This window comes from Ambystoma mexicanum, chromosome 3q (assembly GCF_040938575.1).
Source record: "Ambystoma mexicanum isolate Mex_15411 chromosome 3q, UKY_AmexF1_1, whole genome shotgun sequence".
NCBI lineage: Eukaryota > Metazoa > Chordata > Amphibia > Caudata > Ambystomatidae > Ambystoma > Ambystoma mexicanum.
Window position 1 is genome coordinate 334581547 of NC_090926.1, and position 20370 is coordinate 334601916.

The 20370-nt window shown below is 46.5% G+C and overlaps 1 protein-coding gene across 3 annotated transcripts in view; it reads left to right on the forward strand.

The window, feature by feature from the left end:
* The first annotated feature begins 252 nt into the window (after window positions 1-252).
* ADAM19 (ADAM metallopeptidase domain 19) overlaps window positions 253-20370 on the forward strand; it is a 378374-nt gene continuing 358256 nt past the window's right edge. The window contains exons 1-2 of one of the 3 annotated variants that reach the window (XM_069653928.1): window positions 253-525; window positions 1816-1922. In XM_069653928.1, the coding sequence (XP_069510029.1) occupies window positions 312-525; window positions 1816-1922 (321 nt within the window). In that variant the 5' untranslated portion in view covers window positions 253-311. The remainder of the gene's footprint in view (window positions 526-1815; window positions 1923-20370) is intronic. The other 2 variants (XM_069653926.1, XM_069653927.1) reach the window with 2 other exon arrangements.

Sequence of the window (20370 nt, forward strand, 5' to 3'; positions counted from 1 at the left end):
TTCTAGTCTCGTAAAGTTTTTTTTGACTCCGCCGAGGAGCAGGACTCCTCTGGGTGGGGGAGAACCTGGGGAGAGAACGTTCATGGCGGTGGGGGTATATGGGGTGGCAGCCAATAGACACCACGGGGGCCTCAGAGTCGTCTCAGTGGGACATCACACGGTTCTTGCTGTGAGAGGGCACTGGGGGCTGTGGGGAGGGAAAGGGGTCTTCCAGGCTCAGAGCAGGTGCAAGAGGTTCTAGCATCAGCGGGGTGCCGGGGTCAAGGAGGGGTCAAGGCTCGGGGAGGGCAGGGGGTGCCTGGCTTAGTGTAATGGCAGAGGGTCCGTTCGGCGTTGGTGCATTCGCCTCCTGGCTTGAAGTTCCCGTGGACGTTTCGTACCTCAGGATCCAGCTGGCTTCTGTGCTTATGGGGTTCACGGGACCCCTGATTGCTGGAACCCGTCTCCCTTTCCCCGCCCGGGTGCTTCCACTCCTGGTGCTCTTTGGTGCGATGGCTGCGGCTCGCGTGGAGTCCGTGCAGACAGGTAAGAAAAGGATGGGCGGGGAGGCCCCACTCCTCCCCAGAGGGCGTGAGATACCATGGGCCGGGTGGGGTAAGGTTATGGAGGCAGGGTCAAGTGAGGCCATAACATAGGCACTGCCACCAATACAAAGTTACACACAATCGCATGACAAACCGAGTACTAAGTTGCCTTTTTTGTAACGTGATTTGCCCATAATGCATTGTAAAGTGAATGTGTGACATAACATCGGCCAAAACTACCAGTGGCACAATGTAGTCACTCTTCAAACTACCCACTCCGGCCCATACAACTGGGGCATACTGGCATGCTGCAGACCCTGCTCGTTGGGCACTGCCGTGTCTAATATGTTATCTGGCAGTGTACCACCTGGCACCGTATGGGAGGGTAAGAGACGCCATATGGCAGTGGGTGAGAGGTTACCTGGAAGAGCATTGAAGGTTATGGGCGGGGTATGTTAACGGCAACGTGTAAGGAAGGTTATTTGTAGTGCATGTTGCCGGGTACTGTATCGAGGTCACGTGGCAGGCTATGGAAGGCTCTGGGGATGGCATGTGATCTGCCAGTCTATTGTAGATTGTGCGTATGCTATGTTATCTGGCACTGTATGGGAAGTTATGCGTATGCTATGTTATCTGGCAGTGTATAGCGAACACAAGGCAGGCATGGGGCTGTGGATGGCATGCTATCTGGCAAGTATGGGAGCGTATATTATGGTATGTTATGGGGCAGTTATAGCATTTTATCTGGCAGCGTGTGGAGGTCACCTAGCTGTCGGGGAATGGTAGGCGCTGGGGCTTGAGATGGCATGTTATCTGGCAGTGTATTGTAGATTGTGTGTATGCTATGTTATCTGGTACTGTATGGGAAGTTAGCTGTATGGTATGTTATCTGGCAGGGCACGGAGGGCTCTGGGGCTGGTGATGGCATGTTATCTGGCAGTGTATAGCGGGCACATTGCAGGCATGTGGCTGTGGATGGCATGTTATCTGGCATGTATGGGATCGTATCCTTTGGTATGTTATGTGGCGGTGATGGCATTTTATCTGGCAGCTTGCGCGGGTCACCTAGCTGTCAGGCAATGATAGGCGCTGCAGGGGTTGGCATGTTTTCTGGGAACGCGTGGGAGGCTACGGGGCAGTGGCGGGGTTTGCTCTGGGCCGGAACGCAGCCTGTTATTGTGTAGTGAACGGGAGGGAGCGTATGGGCCAGCCCTGTCTCTGGTGTCTGCAGCATCTATTCTGGGCACTGCGCTCTTCATTTCCTTTATGCTGATGACGCTTCTCTTCCCAGGAGAGGCCTTTGATGCCGCACGTGTGCGAAGGGATCAGGGGAATTATCTCCGCGAAGTGACAGCACCGTCCTGGCTGGAGACAGCAACGCCCCCGAGCGCTGAGGAGGTGAGCGAGGAGAGCTGTGCGCATGCGTGCGTCCTAGGTGGGTGGGAGAAGCCCTGCACGAGATGGGAAACGGTGAGGGTGTTATTGTGAGGAATTCGACCATCCGCATGGTTGGTGTGCGCTCGCCTGGGCTTTTAAAAACATGTTTTAAATGAAATTGAATGATGGAAGATCAACCTCTGGAAAATGTGTGGGGCTAATCCCACACATGTTCCTATGCTCACCACACCACATACACATATAGAACCATAAACAGCACTGGCGATGGGGCTGGCTCTCGCCGGATCCGAGATCAGGCACCAGATGTGTAGCCGGATCTCGGGATCCATCCAGAGTCAGCGCTCGGGGAAAATAAATGGCACCCGTGAGCAAACTGTTACTTCCTCTGGTGACCCTGTGGAAGGGGTCACCAGAGGAAGTTACAGACCCCAGCCACAACCCGGGTTATTTATTTATTTATGCAATGTTTGTCAGATACATGCACCCAGATTATTTATTTATTTATGCAATGTTTGTCAGATACCTGTATCCGACAAACATTGCATAAATAAATAAATATACAGGCATGACAAACATTGCATGAATAAATAAATACCCCTATTAACATTGAAACTATCACACACGATGCAGCCACCCAACTGCTTTCAGAGGGGAGCTGCAGGAGTTGTGCCGGGTGTGGTTCAAGTAAAAGAGAACATTGCTATAGAAATCACTGTGTTTGAATAGTACCCAAGGGGGAGTTTTTTTTAAATAAAATGGGATGCAAATTGTACATTTTTAAGAATACTCAGCAACACTGGTCAAAACTATTATCCACAGAGTGATGTAACTCATCACCAGTGCCATGGAAGTGGTTTAAAGTGGAATTGATATATAGTTGGGAAAGAAGCAGCAGGAAAGAAATAGCGCTGTTTTAAACTATTATTTTGGACATTTCCTTTGATCCGAGGTCAACTGCCAGCTCTGCCCCCCTAAACGCTGCCTCCTTGGGCACCGCCCCCATGCCGGCCCTTGTGGCATCCCCCACCAATTTTTTTCCATTTCCACCACTGACCATAGAACCGTGTACTCTGGGTGGACACAGTACAACCACAGTCCTCACTGTCATATTTAGTTGGATCTGACAGGTAGAGTACATGATGCAGCTCAGAAAGGGGGAGGGGTCAAAACCTTCCTCCTGCCATGGCCTGCCTAATTAACTATCAAAGGCTACATGGATTCACCCTGTCCGTTTGTTTACCCTCTGCAGATGGTGGCAGCAACTAACATAATTAACATACTAATAAGTGGTCGAAGTGTACTGAAAGTGCAAGTTACAACTTCTTCCTACACTTTTAATTTTAAAATGAAACCATTCCAGAACAGTTTTAAAAAATAAATAAAAGTATAGGACCAGTAAATGTTAATTTAAAAAAGTAGAGGAGCACCGCTCCCAACTGCTCCCGACCACTTCGACCACTGATACTAATAGAGTATACTTCAAACAGGCCCACATTGGGCCTGGTTGCTAGAGGTTAACATTGGAGACAGGAAACCCCAACAACCTTTGATATGCACTGTGACAACCTAGAGCCAGCTCCCTCCTCTCAGTATCAAGGGCAGTGACCTGTCATGTCTGGGACTATGTATTTACAGTAGTCATCCCCACAAGGGGACCCCATTCACAAGTCTGGTCTCGCCACAGCTTAAAGGGAGACCTGCCGCTTTAATCAGGAACCACAGAGAGCTCAATTAACCTGAGATACCCTTTGATCCACAACAGATAGGAAGATGGGTGGGACTTAGTATTACATGTTTTCACCCCTTTTCCTTTTCTGTTGCAAAGCACTCTGGTTATGACCTCACGCATACAGAAGATTTTTGGTGGGGACCCAGGATTGGTTCATTAAGGTAGGCTTAGCCTACACCAATCACTTGGGCCCATTCGGCTTTAAAAGTGCCGCGCCCTTGGTTTGGATAGATCATCCGAAGACTTTGCAAGGAGTAACAAGAAGAACTCATTTGGACCCTGGCTGAAGGTACAGTCTGCCTTACAGCTTCTGCCAGTAAAGGAAGGCCAGGATTTACAATGAGGGAAGCAGGATCTCTCCCCTAAACATCTCCCAGGGAGCAGAGGGAGATACTTAATCCAGAGGACCCTCCAGCAGCCCCAGAACTGCTACCCAGCCAGCACATAGTGTGCCCTGCTAGGCTCTGCAAGCAAGCTTCATAGGTGGGAAGTGCCAGAGAGTCTCTGAACCAAACCCAGGGCAAGGTAGCTGTCTGCAACACTCTCCTCAGCTTTGGGCCGTCCGCCATAAAGGACGACACAAACCCAGTGAAGAAGCTAGGAGAAGTGTATCAAAAAGCATCAACCAGCATCTGCCTTAAAGTACATTTTGTAGCCAGTCGAGCCCTTTGAGCTGCAATCGACTGCACTGCTGACTGTTGTCACAACGCAGTTGTTAACGTCGCCTGAGATGCATCGACCAGTGCTTCAGACCCGCCAACCAGCACTGAGACAACGATTCCTGACCCTGAGCCGCCATGTAGGCGAGCTTGCAGCCATCTGTCCAGCCTTGCTCGCCGAACTTCCTGCCGCCTGATACCCGCAGCTGTCTCCCGTCTTGAACTCTGTCGCAGGAGCTGCAAAGCGCCCTGAAATGGACTCGACCCTGTCGAGCACCAAGAACTTCTACAAGCACAAGCTACATTGTGGTTCTGTCCCCCTGAAAGTACTTGTTAATTAAGCAGCTAATTAAGCTATCTAATAAAGAAGCCAAAAGACTATTTTAACTACCAACCATATTTGACCAATTGTGCTTCCTTGATATGCCATGTTTTGGTTCATGAAGTGTCACAGTTCTGCAATTTTTGGCAGTTATCGCTTTACACCGCTGATATAGTCTTGTGATTAATACGGCCAAACGTTCCCATGTAGTGCCAGGATATTCCAGGTTTGTCCTCCTGAATGCACATACTGCCACTGTATGCCTGCCATAGTCTCCCATGCAGGCATGATTATAATATGTAATGTACAGCCAGCTATGCCTAAGTACTGCTGTCATGTGTCAAGTGCTGGCTTCATTATACAGATTCTGCCATTTTATGCCTTTTTAATCCTCACATACTAGGTTTAGTTATAATATATAAGCAACAGCCTGTCATATTAAGGTGCTGCATTCATACTGTATGTCAAGCGCATCCTGCATTGCCTTAGAAATGCCAGTAAATGCCAGCAGATGCCTCGCATATTATGTGTAGCCACCCATGTAAGATGCAACCTCACATCTCCAGTCCAAGATGTTGTGACGCCTCTGTGATCTGAACCTTACCTCTGGACTATTTTAACTGTGCCCCTTGCCTCTGTCTGCCTACCTCAAAAGATATCTAGTAATTAGCACCCTGGTGTGAGGTAGCAATAGTAATGACAGGGCCGTATTTGAAGCACCGATTCCCAGGGGACATCCTGGGGAGAGTTCCTGTTCCCTGGAGGAATGTGTTGACTCTCCTCAGGGGATCAAAATCTAATGCTGGAACACTCATTTTTGTTTTGGGTGCCTTTAGGCCCGGCAGCTAACACACACCAGGCCCTTTCATGATTCAGTCACTGCTCACCAAGCTGGCAATAAATGACACCAAATGATTCTGGCTGTGTAATTTTGTCATCTCATTAGCCACAATGTCAAAACCAGGCATGGCTTGAATTTATATTCTAGCAAAAAGTACCCGTTCTCTGAACAGGTTCTGTGGACAGACATGACAACACTCTCATCAATTGTTGTAAATCAATGATCCTGTAGGTCGCTGTTATGATTCGCTTATCGCTTGTTGTGCTTTTCACTTTGAAGTAAACTGCACTGAGAATGTGTGTGTGTGGCTGGCTGACATACCCCGGAGGAGAGGTTGGGGGGAGGCAAGAGTTAGTGTGCTGCTGCTTACTGGGACCTACTGTGCTCTCTCCCCACCTGTTGCCTCACCTTGGCGTGGTGCAGTTGGTTGTGGGGCATTGCGGTGCAAATGCCCCAGAAACTGTACATTCTAGAGTTGAGGACCGGTCCTTCTATGACCACAATGATGTTTCACCGATTTCAGGCAACCGTCTCATGTGAGAAGGCGCTAAAATCCACGGGCTGGGGTGTCCAAATGTGGGGGGTTGGCGGTCTATGGCCAAATTTGAGTTCTTTTGCTGAAGTAGAAACTGATTTGCGGCAAAATCGACTACGGTCAGTTCCGCCGCAAATGTTTCTTCTTCGGTAAAACAACCCAAATCCGTCCAAATGTCAGGTAGCCAGTAATGCCCAGAGGGTCCTAACAGGTAACTGTGCAACATGTGGTGCAGATTGGTGAAATGGTGTGGAATTATATAAGGAACAACACTTTGCCTGCCATAAACAAACCAACACATTTTCACTTTTATAAATATTGATTAATACCTGCCACCAGGCTGCTCGGGTACACAATTATAATATTTTGAACCAGAGGTGCAGGCAGTTAAAATGCATTCTGTGCCTGTTGGAACTGTGAGTTCCAGTAGATGTGTTCAGGAATGCACTTTTGACCATTGAACCTGTCCTACTGACACTGTAACGCAGCTGCTGGGGGCATCAAGAGATGGTCAAAGCAAGGTACATGTGTGCATTATGCTTTTTTTGGCATGGAGCATTATCGAAGTAGGATCTCTTTAGAAGATCTCACTTTTAGAAACAGAATTACCCACATAATTGTATTCTTAAAAATAAAAAGCTTAGGCTATCTCACCCTCACTAGATGACATTCTATCACAACCCCCCCAAACCCCTCACGACCCCCACACCCTTCGTTCCCCAGAAAAACAAGATTGGCTTGCTGCACAGTTTGGTGCCAAAACTGTTTATCACAGCTGCTTGAAAATGAACCTGCACTTTGCGATTTGACCTTTTCCATACCGTGCCTGGCAAGCCCATCCTGTGGAGGTGTGTTCACCAATGAATGGGTGACTTCACTTGTGTAACCTACATTGCAGGCATGGGCTCTTCCTCTACCAAGTCACATCATGTTTGTTACCGGTGCCGTGGATGCGGAATTAGTACTTCCTGTGCATTGTGAACAGTTTCTAATTTGGACTTCATGGCTGGCAAATCCCCTCGGCGTGAATGAAATGGAAAACACACACTCAGCCAAGCAAGCTTCCCCATCACACAGATGGCCTACAGAGCCTAAGTGCTGGCTGGCTTCAATAATGACACAGGATGTTTGGAGAATCTGGTCAACAGAGCCCCACTTCACAGATTTGGGGATCTGGGCTGTGTGTACACTCTGCAAGTCCTCTGGACTCCAGATGAATTGTTGCATTTATTTTAAGGAGCCTGCACCCAGTGAAGCCTCTGCTGGCTGCGTGCATATAAATATGTGGAAGGGAACAGTTCATCTATTCATGTCCTCTGCACACTTTGCCAGAAAAGTGTTGTTAACCTTGAATTTTTAAACAGATCGATTAGTTGTATTAGTTCGTCAAGTTCAGCATTTTCATTAAAACGCTGAAAAATCAAACCGCTTTTCCATACAAATAATTGGTACACGTAACTTGCAAGAGCGCAATGTTTCGACTGCATGCTCTTCTTCAGCTGCTCGTATGGATTTCTTTTACTTCTTGAGTTCTTGTCCTGGAGAAGTCTAAATAATTGCTCCTGTGAAATGTTCTTTGAAACATTTAAGCTTAAGGGAGCCAGGCACTTAATACAGGATGGGGAGTGTCCCAATGTCTTCGGCAGAGATGGCAGTTTCTTTTTTGTTCAGCCATGTCCTCATCAGGATGGTAAATCGGGTAAGAGTCGGCAAAGTTGTAGAAACAGGCTTAACAAAACAAAGCTGGCAGCTTGCACACAACTCTACACTTCGGCCACTGCTAAGCTTTCTACACTTCTGCCAAAGCTAAGCCTTCTACACTGCTGCCACTGCTAAGCCTTCTTCACTTCTGCCACTGCTAAGCCTTCTACACTTCTGCCACTGCTAAGACTTCTACACTTCTGCCGCTGCTAAACCTTTTTCACTTCTGTCACAGCTAAGCCTTCTACACTTCTGTCACTGCTAAGCCTTCTACACCTCTGCCACTGCAAAGCCTTCTACACTTCTGTCACTGCTAAGCCTTCTACACCTCTGTCACTGCTAAGCCTTCTACACCTCTGCCACTGCGAAGCCTTCTACACCTCTGCCACTGCTAAGCCTTCTACACTTCTGCCACTGCTAAGCCTTCTACACCTCCCCTACTGCTAAGCCGTCTACACTTCTGCCACTGCTAAGCCTTTTATACGTCTGCCACTTCTAAGCCTTCTACACTTCAGCCACGTCTAAGCCTCAACAGGGATATTGTTTTCCAATATAAGCAAGGCCGGCTGGCTGCACACGTTCACGCTGCCAGAAAAGCTTGCCCTGTGATGGAGCGCTTTAGTATCTTACCCATTCTCTTTTGGGTTTGTATTTCTTTAGAAAAACAGCAGTTTCATGTTCCTATTGGTCTGGAGTGAAATACATGTAAAGTGAAACATGAGAGAGAAAGAGAAACTGAGAGTGGTGTTTTTTTGGTGGGAGAGGGAATACTTAATAATTCAGTGTTTTTTTTTATCCCCAACCCCACACTCTGCAGTACCTTCCCCACATATTCTAGGACTGGAGTTTATGTATATAGTTACACCGGTCATAAAGTGCGTTGAGATGGTTGTTTGCTGGGAGCAAAAGAGCATTGCTCAAGGAGGACAACACCATCTTGCCTTGGCACACCAAAACGACCTCGCCCCTCTTTTCCTAGCTCAGCCCCGTGCCAGGCGGCTTTGTCTTTACTTCTCTGCCCCCTTCATGATCTGTCATGTGGGCCTGCCAGCTCCAGTGGACTCACCCCAAATGGATGGACCCTTTAGCAAGCACCTCCCCTCAGTTAAAACACCTTTTTACTTGCTCGTCATCCAGGCCCTCCCACCACCCAAGTCTCCCTACACAGCTGACCACTCATCTCTCGGTGCTTATGTTCACTCTGAGGCTTCTTGTCACTGATAATGGAGGAGTGCTGTTAGTGAGGAGCTGTGAGGCTGGCAAGAGCCACGTTTGGACCACTTGCATAAAGGGCATGTGAGAGGGTCGTGAGAGTTGCGGTGGGGGAGGCCACAGATGATCGACCTCGCATCCTGGTTTGAGCGCTGTGTGCTTGTTCTGCATAAGTTGGCCAAGGAGGGGACTGTATGCTTCTGCATCTGGGATGCATTAAAGGTTTAGAGGAATTGGGCTGTTGTGGGGCAGGAGTCCTCAAGGCTGGTGCCAGTTAGTGGGAGGAGATGGTATATGGGTGTTTGGAGCTTGTGGAATGATGGTGCGGATGCTGTGGGGAATTGTGTGAGGACAGGGCACCGCGTTTCTGCAGCGATGGTGATGGATTTGGTAGATATGCTGGTGGCAACAGTGTTGAGAGCGCAAACATGTTGCATTAGGGGCGGGAGTACAGTCTTGCCATGAGTGGGTGCTCCAGGTCAGACTACCCTCTGTGGAGCAGGTGACCTGACATCTACGCAGAGTAGGACCCCAGGGCTTGGAATCGGAAGTGTGTGCCCGCATTCAATTATAAACAGCTGTTTCTTGAGGGATCAGCTGGAGGATTGAGACGGCACAGAATGATCAGTCAGGGGTCCCCCATGTTGGACTATTCCATGCCACCTTATGGTTCATTGGTCTTTTCTTCCTGTACATTGCTTGATTTGGCTTCATGTTTTGTGCTGTGCGCACACGTTAGTTTGGATTCCAGAGCCAGTCATCCGCTCCTCGCCCACATCTTTCATACCTGTGGCTCCTGGTACTACTGTTGCTATTTGGCTCAGTGTAGGGACACATTGACAAAGCATGTAATAACATGTACAACTCCTTGTGGCAATGCACAGGGGCAACGTGCTGGTGTTGGAAGCAAGGGTTCCATGTGTTAAAATCTCAGCAAAAATGGCCGCGGACACAAAATATCGCGGCAAAAAGGCTGTGGTTTTGTCGCCGCAATCCATGTAAAGGATGCGGGTGACACTCCTGGACCCATTATACCACTTAGAGGGTGCGGGGGACACCCCTGCAACCCCCACTCCCCTTATGGTGTAATGCGGTGCACCTTTAATGGGTCAAACCACAGCATTTTTGCAGCAATTGTTTTGTAGAGGCCGAAGCAAGACCATGCAGAACAACAGAGATCCAAATATCGGATCTGCGCGTAGAAACCGAACTAGACGCGTTATAAAAAACAATTATTTAAATAAATAAATGCACCGTAGGACGTGCATTGGGAGGATTAATTCCCATAGCATTTATGGTTGACTCCGACCTTGACTGCATCGGCGTGAGCTGTGCTCGATTCAGGAACGAGGGCTTCTGTTTATTCAGGAACGAGGGCTTCTGTTTACGGGATCTTCTCACATTTAGGAGTGCTAGGATTGTGACATATTTGGAAATGTGTGAACTGTTCCATAGCTACCCATCCTCTTCCGTTCTTGAACTACATTCATCTTTAACACCGTCTATTCATGACTTCCTTGCTTGGCAGGTCCCAAATGACCATCCCTGTGTTTGGCCTCCGTGAAAAATGTCGACCTCAGTCCTGCGTCAAAAGCCAGCACAATCTAACTGGTTGGCTTGAGCACTTATTAAGCCCATCACACACCAAACATTACCTGTTTATTAACTACCTATTGATCTTTGAAGCGGCCTCACATACTATGCATAGTTCAAAACATGCTTACAGTACTCCTTTTTGCAATATAAACTTATGGTCCACGTTAATGGATCCCCACGCATTCAAGCTATCACACACCTTTCCATGCTACATCACCCCTCCCACTGGCTGTTGCTCTTGCACCCCTTTTTTACCACCCTCTTATCTTCTCCCTACTTTTCTTTATTCCACAATCTAAGGTCAGGACACCACATACGGGGTACGATATGCCAAGATCCAGACAAGCCGGGCACTCTGGGAATGCTACCTTTGTCATTTGGCGTAGTATAAAAGCCTTGTACCGTAACATAACACTAGAGGTGGCTCTGATGGCTAAAACTATTGAGACCCACAACCGAGGAACCAAAACAGGAAAAGACGATGCACCCTTTTTTCCTTCGAAAAGGCGAAACGTGCCCCAGGAGAGCAGAGCTGGGGTGATAATGACTTACTTACCCCAAGAGAATAGACGTGCATGCACCCTGAAATGGTGTCTGAACTATGCAATAACCTTTCATTTTAAAATGGGACTGAATTGTTTTCTCTGGGGGCAACACAGATAGAAACAATCATCATTGTTGGGCACATGCTATAAGAAGTTGGCAGTGTATTTGAACGAAAGTAGGTTTATTGTGGAGCACATGCGAATATTGTTCTAATTATATTCGAGAAAAATACAAATGTATGTACTAGATTATAATTGGTTAGAAAAATGACAAAGCTACTGATGAGCAAGGCTGTAAACCTCTCCCCTATCCTCAATGGCTGTGAGGATTCTCCGAGGCAGGCAAGTTCACCCTCCTTCTTTTTTGGTAGCGTCGCCTGAGCTTCCGCCATCTTTTTATATTGTTTAGTGTGTCCCTGTTCTGTCCCCTGCTTTTTTTGTGTTATAATGGAAATGGTTCTAATGGGAATGGGATGCTGGAGAGTTATGGTGAAGTGTCTTGAATCGGAGAAGGACCCTTATTTGATTGAACCAGAGTTTCCTTTTGGCCCACATCTTTTTCTCAGACGAGAATATCAGGATCTGCCTTCCAGACATCAGCCTTCCCCATCCCGCCACACTTGAGCCTGACCCCATTTTTTCTTTGCCGTTTCCAACCTTACAGCCTGGCCAGCATTTTTCATTGTAGCAGTCAGTTATTTTTTAGAGAGAGAGAGGAAACCGCTGGGTATAGAATCTCATTGGTAGAATGGCTCCATTCTATATTCCTCAGTGTTTAAATGTTGCCTTTCATGGCCTGGCCTGTATTTGCCATTAGAGGTGAGATACCCTGTAACTCTGGCAGCGTCAGTCACTGTGGTTAATCCCGCAAGGAGTGGGACCAGCTACGATTAGCCGCCCAGGAGCCATTGGAAGGGGAAAAGTTGACTTAAGCTTAAACTCATTAACTTCAGCTAGTCTTTACTATTATGTGGGGATATTCAGAAGGTGACCAGTAGTAAGATGTTCACTCTCCAGTGAAGAGGAGTGAGAGAAGAGAACAGGTGAGAGGTCATGTCATGTCAGTCCAACTGGCCATTGTAGTGTTTCTTAAGTTTGTTGTCCATGTTTCTAGCGGAGCGACAGTGGAAACCTCAAATTGCCCAATAGTGAGATATAACGAATGTTTTAAATGGCTAGTTATATTAAAGGTTGTTGTCCTGACTCACTTGTTTGTGTAATCCCAATCATGAAACAGAGACGATGTCTAATTACCTGATGTTAATGTTAATTATTTCTGGCATACATCAAACACGTAGAGGCTAATATACTTATTTAAGAGAAGGGTTTCCTTGGGTGAACACAGGTGCTTTATTACCATATGCCTTGGCAAGGTGGGGACCCAATGAATATTATGAAAGCTCGGAGGATTTCCTCTTTTCTATCAGGTGATCCTAATTTTTGTCCACACGTAAGAGCTTAGACAACTCCTCCACAAAACTGAAACATGTAATTTCACTCTCTTACGAAATGTGGAAGGCTGACTCTAACATGCACTACAGCCGAAAGATAGAAAACTGGGCTGCTTTGATCTGGAATGAGCACTCTAAAGAGTAGAATTCTTTAATTCCTTAAACCCTTTCTGAAATTTCTCCTGCCATGTAAATTGGGCAGTGTGTCATCAATTAGCATTAGAGAAACAATTTACTATAATTGAAGATTAATTTTGAATATAAATTTCCAGCCCTAAGAGAGCATGTTATGTTAGTTCTATTTCAGTGTGACAGGGGCTTTTTCAATGGCTTTCCTTTGGGTCCTCTTGGGTTTCATGCTCAAACCTGTGGTTCCATGTCCTAAGTAGAACCAGGCTGCACACCTAATTTGCTTTTTCGATGTTGCTCTGTGAAGACTTCCAAAAGTTTCCACAACTTGGACTATTCTTTCTGCGCACAAATATGCTGGAGTGGGAGTATTGTGCCCCAGATATCTTTTTATATAGCCTGTGAATGAGCATTCGAGATACTGAGGCAGAGAAGGGCGATCCAGATTGCATGCCCAAATATGTCTCTTCTAGGGCGTGGGGGCCTAGACTCCATATGCAGTGGTGTATTATGTTACATTGATGAGTACTTGAATGTACACTGATGAAACATCAAATGTCGTGAAGTCTCTTTCACCCCTAATGCTGGACAACATTGTACTGTTGTTTATATCGGATAAATGTCCACCAATATATTATTTTATTGAACTATTTCCATTCAATGCATAACCTAATCTTGCCACGTAGTTTTCTAGTCTCAACCATTGGAGTCAACCATAAGGACTACATATGTTCTACCTCTATCCATACACAATAGTTCCCCATTTCCTCGGGTGGCCTATGCTCAGAGTGGTAATGCACAATGCAGGTGCTACTCTAAATCTGCAAACTCCTCTTTTGAAATCATATTGTGAGATTGCCCTTGATCTGAGCCGGTGCAAAATGTCCATGCACGATTTGAACAATGTGATAAATTCCGGTGCTTTTGGAATTATTGTGTGTTACTGCCTGCCATGTTACAACTTTCTTTGTGGCGTATGTGCAAAAGTACAGTAATACTCCACTCAGGAGAATATGTACAATCAGAAAATATTCAACCAAAGCTGTTTTGCACTGCTATTTTCTGATTGTACCACCTAGAATGATTGTGTTTGTTTACTAACTATACAGCCCCCTCATTTAATTTCCTAACTCCACAATCCTGTTATTGAATCCTTGGGGAAAATTGTCAGATCTACTACCTCTACAGGTACATCTAGGGTATTTCTCTTTGAATCCAAAATCATCCTCGACCTTTTTCTGTTCATTCCAACCTAATGCAAGCAAAGGATTCTTGGCTAGGTGAAATTTGCGATCTGCCACTCTGTCCTTGTACACTGAATTTTCACGCATATAACGCATATCTTATTTGTCCAATCTCCCGTCTACTATGTGAGCTATGTCTCTCCGCAAATTCTCAGGAAGTGTAGACGAGGGGTATCTCGAGGGCACTATTGTCATGCTGATCACAAGTCTAAACAATTCATGCATTAATGGAATACCCTGTTTCCCTAAACATTCTAGACCTAATTATTTTAAATGCTTTCTTTTTTACATGTCTCCATACATTTTACTCTTGGTCTCTTCTTTGCCTGCTTGGACAGATGGCCACAGTTGTGCATGCCATATTATATTCTTGGCTCGCTGCTAGACAAGCTTTTTATTAGCCAGATGTGCTTGCTTAATAAACTTGAAACACATTCTTCTTTTACTTTTGGCAATTTCTCCTCCCTTTTTTTGAAACCCTTTTGTCGTTTTTATGTTTTTTCATCTTGTCTATCTCTCTTATGGCTAACTGTACTGCTAGATAACTTGTTAATCTTTCCATGTCTTTGGGGGTCATTACTTGTTTACTGGCAACCCGCCTGTAATCCTGGCGGGTTACCGGCAAATGCGCCTTACTGTTACTGGCGCCCGATAGCTTGGTGTTACCGGTATATTACGGGTGCTGGCAACAGCAGTAAGTTCTCATTCCATGCAGTGTTATAGGACTCCATGGAATGGGTTTGCCTCAATCACCGGCACCGTTAGTACCAGTGCCGGTGATTGGGGCAATTCTTTGCCAGTAGGGGCCTGGACTCCCGGCATTTTTAGCACACTCGTAATGAGGCCCAAATCTGTCTTTTATTTTCACAGTCTGGGCTATGAGCCTTCTTATTTTGGCTTTGATGCTGCGCAAGTTCCATTCAAGCCCAAAGCTATAGGGCAATGCATTCAGGAGACGCCAGGCCGCAGCTGGACAGTATAGTGCCAACGTTTCTTGTCAGCTGGGAGCAGACCTCCGTAGTGTCCCTCCGCCCCTCGGCAAAGTTATTAAAGAGTTATTTGCCACTGCCGCATGGGAGCGCATTGATCTGTTGCTCCACTCATGCTGCCTGGTACATTTTTGATTTTGTTCTTTTTTGTGATTAGCACTTATAGTTGCATAGGCTTGCAACTGTTAGTGTGGGTATTTATACTATAATGACATGGCGGCCAATCCATACCAATCAGATGACCTGTGATGTGGAGAATGCGTCCTGTTAGGGCTTTGCTTCCTAACTAACGCAGTATTTTTCCTGGCGCCATCTTGGAATGGTAGGACACGACTAACAATGTTATTGTTAGCGCTCAGTGTCCGATCTGTGATAACATTTCTACGCAGTGTGTGTGTTCCTTTTATGTGAACATGTCCAACTGTCGCATTTAATGGTTCATTATAGTGAATGAATCACTGTATAACATAGGAACACATTACTTCTGTCTGCCTTTGAACTTTGAGCTGACATGTAATGTAACAGTACATTAGAGTAAATGAACCTCTGCATTACAGTATAGAAGATGTGTGGTTTGGCAAGGTAGTGTGAAATTCACTGGCGTACTGCATATGCCCCCTGGGCCAGAGGGAACCCTTTAGGGGATTATTTATGGCCCTCCAACTCACTGCAGCGTCACAAATAATTCACAAAGCAACATAGAAATTAAACTACGTTGACGCATCATTGTTCTCTGTGTTTTTATTTTTATATTTCGTAGAGGAACTTAATCACTAAATGAAAATTTGCAAAACATTTCCATTAAAGGGCCACATTACAGGCATGGCGGGAACAGTAGAACCAAGTAGGATTTGCAACTACAGCCTGTTTTTACCACACATCACCTTGCATGCTTGGAGTTTTTACCACCAGCGGTAAATGCTGCCTGATTACCATGTGGAATGCCATCATAAAACCTCTCCAGCACCTCCAATATTTACCTCCACCCATAAGGTGGAGGCAAAAAGCCTGAAGGTCCCCCGAAGGGTTATGTGTTTTTACCAATAGTAAAGGGGCGTGCAAGCGCTTCCCTTCGCTGCCAGAGAACCATTTCGGCACAGGGAACCCCTAAGAGGGTGAACACGTGGGCATCTCTGATACCAGTCGACATTTAATGCAGAGAGTGGCTGTTATGACCCCTCATAACATACCATTATGCAAAGTTGTATAACATTATGATTCCTTAATGTACATAACCCGCTTCCCTCCTGAAGATTAGGAAGGAAATGGTAAAAAAAAAAGGTTTAAAATAATGCCCGTGGTTTTACTGAAATACTGCTGGTGATATTTCAGTAAATCCACATCCATTACTGGCCTGCATGTGTCATTCCTGTTACCAAGTGGAGCCTCTCAGATTACCACTGGCAGTGATGGTAATTACCGCTGCGCTGGAGCCGTAGAGTGTGTGTTATTCTTGACTGTTGCAATTAGCTTGTGGGAAAATCATATATTCAGAGCTCAGCATTTGGAGATGGAATGATTCATTACAACGTAGCCTTGCGATCCTGGACAAACCCAAGAATCACTTGTGTTCTCTGTGAAGAGGAGGGCATTAAAAAAGGAATACTGGGTGTTATAGACTTTCTGGGAGATGGGAGGACTCTTTACAGCACAGCCTTGTGACCATGGCCAAGGAGTATATTAGGTGGTGGGGTTGGGTTGGCGAATAAAAGGAATGAGCATCTGAGCTGAAGGAATTCAGTGCAGTGCAGCCTTGTGATCTTCCGCAAACATTATCTTCTAAGAGCTTGCGTTCATCATGGGGTAGAAAGTAATCAGCACAGCAGTCAGTAATGGGGTTGAAGGGATTCATTAAAGTGCAGTCTTGTGATCTTGGGCAAAAAAAGATATACAGACACCTGTACACAGAAGCCTTGTGTTGCATCCAAGGAGGGTGGGGTGGGGTGGGGGGTAGAAGCAATCAGTATTGTGTAATTAATGCAGAGCAGACTTGTGATTGCGGGCAAACAGTAAATTCTGAGGTCATGTGCCCTATTATGAAATGTGGCATGCAACATGGCGCAGAAGCCTATCTTTATGTGCCGGGATTTCTCCACAACCTCGCCCAGCATTTCACAGTGGGAGGTGGCTGCCACTTAGTCTGCCCCAGCTCCCTCCTCGTTCCTTACATTTAAGTGGCTCACAGGACCGGCTGGCAATACCTGCAATCTTTCTTCTTTCTGGAAACTGACAGTAGTAGATTTTGAACTTGCAGATGACTTCTTTGCTAGTGGTAAATTCTACACCTGGGGGTCATGGCAACAGCATCTATTTCTGTTGCCCAGAGGTATCAAGCACTCTTCCACAACCAACATTAGGTCATGTTTACATTATGTTTCTATGAAACATTGCATATTTATGTTTTACTTTTGTAATAGGATGTAATACAGATCAAACAACTAAAATATAGTTCTTGAAACGTAATAAATATACCTCAACATTTCAATTTTTTCCTATGTTTTTTAAAAGAAGTTTTCAGGTCAAAAGGCACGCTGTTCCGCCCCTTAGGCAGTCTGACCAATCATAGAAGCCTCTCCAGAAAAAACATGTGTGCATTCTGGGTGTCCGGCTTTGACTCACTGACACTGCACAGGAACTGACGTGAGCCGGCACCCACCCTCTCGGCTTCCAAACACTCCCCCAAGAGGTAATGAGCTATGCTGGAAATCCAGGTAGGTCTGGACTGCCTGGGCTGGCAAGACAGGAGTGGGCGCCTTCCCTTGAGCAAAAGGGACAGAGGTAGGAAGAGCTGGGACTGCAGTGGTGCAGAAGAGCCAGTGGTCTAGAGGGACAATGAGCACGGGGAAGCGCCTGCGTGGGTCCGCCCACGCCTCCGATAATTAAGAAGAAGAAGAAGAAGCACTTGGATTTGCCTAGCATCCTCCCACTTCCGCAGGTGCACAGGCCCCAGGCAGCCCCTGGATTCACCCTGGAGGACAGTTAATCACATTGATTAAAGAAAGAAGAGGCTGGCTGGCACTCCCCTGCAAGATGGACCTGCTTGAAGTCAGAACCAGAAACAGGAAACATATGAAGCATGGCCAGACAAGCTCTTTTCTTGCTGGAATCACGTCAGGCCGACGAGATCGAGATGAAGAATTATGTTGCGAGGCGAAGAGCATGGGCAGCGAGCCAGCTTTTTCAGACTGCCGTTCCATACACAGGGGGTATGCGTGTTCTCATTGTTATCTGAGCTTGTGCAAAGCACCTTTGACAGAGTTAACCCCTGTGGTAGCTCCAGAGAGCACCGAGATATGTAGAGCCAGTGATCTGCAAGAAGACCTGGGCTCATCTCCCTGGCAAGATCCCACCCCAAGCACCGGGCGTTGCAGGGTGATGGGAGAAGAGCTGCCCGAATAGCTGACCCATTTTCAGAGACAGAAGATGTTGGGCAAGTTTCCAAGAGCATTCTACAGGCCATTGACCTTTCCAGTGGGGTAGATATTCGAGTGTGTGCCCTCGCATGTGGGAATCAAGAACAGACCATTTCAGTAGCAGAAGAATGAGAAATGGCAGTGTCTGAGTAGCCAGGGCACTGATATCCAGGATGAGCATGTTTCCGGAAGGGCACGTGAACGACAGAATGTATGCAATGCTTGGGAAGTTGCAATTTGGCAGCTGCCAGGAAACAATTTTCAGAATCCTAACGGAAAGACACAGCAGAATCTTGGTGTTTTTTGTTGATAGTCAAACTCGATCATGGATTGTATAGGCAGGAGCCAGTCATCGGTTATGATCGGCAAGTCACTTGTGCTAGTCTTTCGTTTAATGTAGTGTGTACTGGGCTCTGCGGTGAACAAAGTCCATCTTCTTGGCTAACTGTTGTGTTGCTGGGATGGTACTGGTTCTGGGAAGTCAGGGAAGAAAAGGGGGTGACAACCTATCTGGCAGTGGAAAGGGGACATACCAACAGATGATGGATGTTGTAGGCAATGCAGTAAGTCCAAGGAGTTTGCTCTAGTTGTCTTGGGCTTTGGAAACAAAGCAGAAGAGGCAATGTTCTATCTCCTGCTTAACATGCTCCATTTGGCTATCAGTTTGCGGGCAAAAAACGGTCGAGTGGTGGACCTGGAAACCTAGTTGATCGGCCACTGCATGCCAGAATTTTGCTGTGAAATGAGCTCCGTGGGCAAATAAACAGGTCAGGTTTCAGCAGTGGGTAGAACTGTCAGTGGAATGAATTGAATAGGTATCAACTACTGGCCAGATGCCCACGTTCTTAAGGTATTGAGGAATCGCAGTGATAAAGTCCATAACACCACCAGGCTCTGTCGAGTACCTCTAATGGATCTAGGAAGACAGTGGGTGGATATCAAGTTTCCTTCTGCTGAGTGCATAATGGGCATCCCTGCACATATATATATATTCTGATATCTTTCACCATGGGAGGCCATCAAAGTCAAGGCTGAATCATCCATCTCCTTCCTCTTGTTCTGCTCGGGGTGTCCACAGAGCTTGCAGAGGACATTTTGCTGGTATGATGTGCCTTCTAGGGTTGGTTGTAGCGTCAGGTTTTGGTTCGCAAGCTCGATGGCGTTGGGGCCTTACATTGATGCTCTGAGTCACTGCTCTAGTCCTTACATATCTCCTATTGTCCTGGGTTGAATGGGTTGCAGAATGTTTAGAAGGTATTCCGGTTTCGTGGAGTTGAAACTGTTCCAGGGCAAAGCATCACCTAAACTTGTGTCAAACTGGGACGATCAGAAAAGATTTAGTAAAACTGGTCAAAAGGCACCCTCCAGCAGATATGCTGACAGCTGGCATGTCGGGCTTCTTTTTGAAATGCCAGATTTGGATGGCCTGTCAGTGCTTCTATAGGATGCAAAACTCTTTTCGGCAGAGGGTGCCATTGGGTGAATCCATCCTTGATAGCTAAGAGCTGGCTGTCGCAAATGACATACTCGCATTCCGCTTCGGTGAGTTTTCTTGAGTGATAGGTAAAAGTGGGATAGGGACGAGAGGCAAGAAAGGAATGAGGCCTACAAGAGAGTGGAGTCACATTGTAGGTGATGAGTCTAAGATATTATGGGAATGTAATGGCACATTCTTCCTTTTCTTGTAGTACACTTTTCCCATTGTGCCGCGGGAGGCGTCTGCTTCAAAATACAAATGGTTTGCCAATATCATGTCAGATCAAGATGGGAGCCGAACAGAAGGCGTCCTTTAGTTTGGTGAAGACCTCTTGCGTGGCCACATTACAAATGTCAATTTGAGTTATTTGATGAAGAGGCTGCTCCAGCTGCGAGATATCTTTCACAAGCCGTCAGCAAATGTTGTTGAAACCCAGGAATCACTGCAGCTCAGTGAGAATGGGCAGCACTGACCACTCCGGGATGGCGTGCACCACTCCGGGATGGCGTGCACCACTCCAGGACTGCATGCACCTTCTTCTGATCCATTTCTCACCCAGTTGAGGCTGGGAATATTGCCAAATAACTCCACCTCCTTTGTGTGAA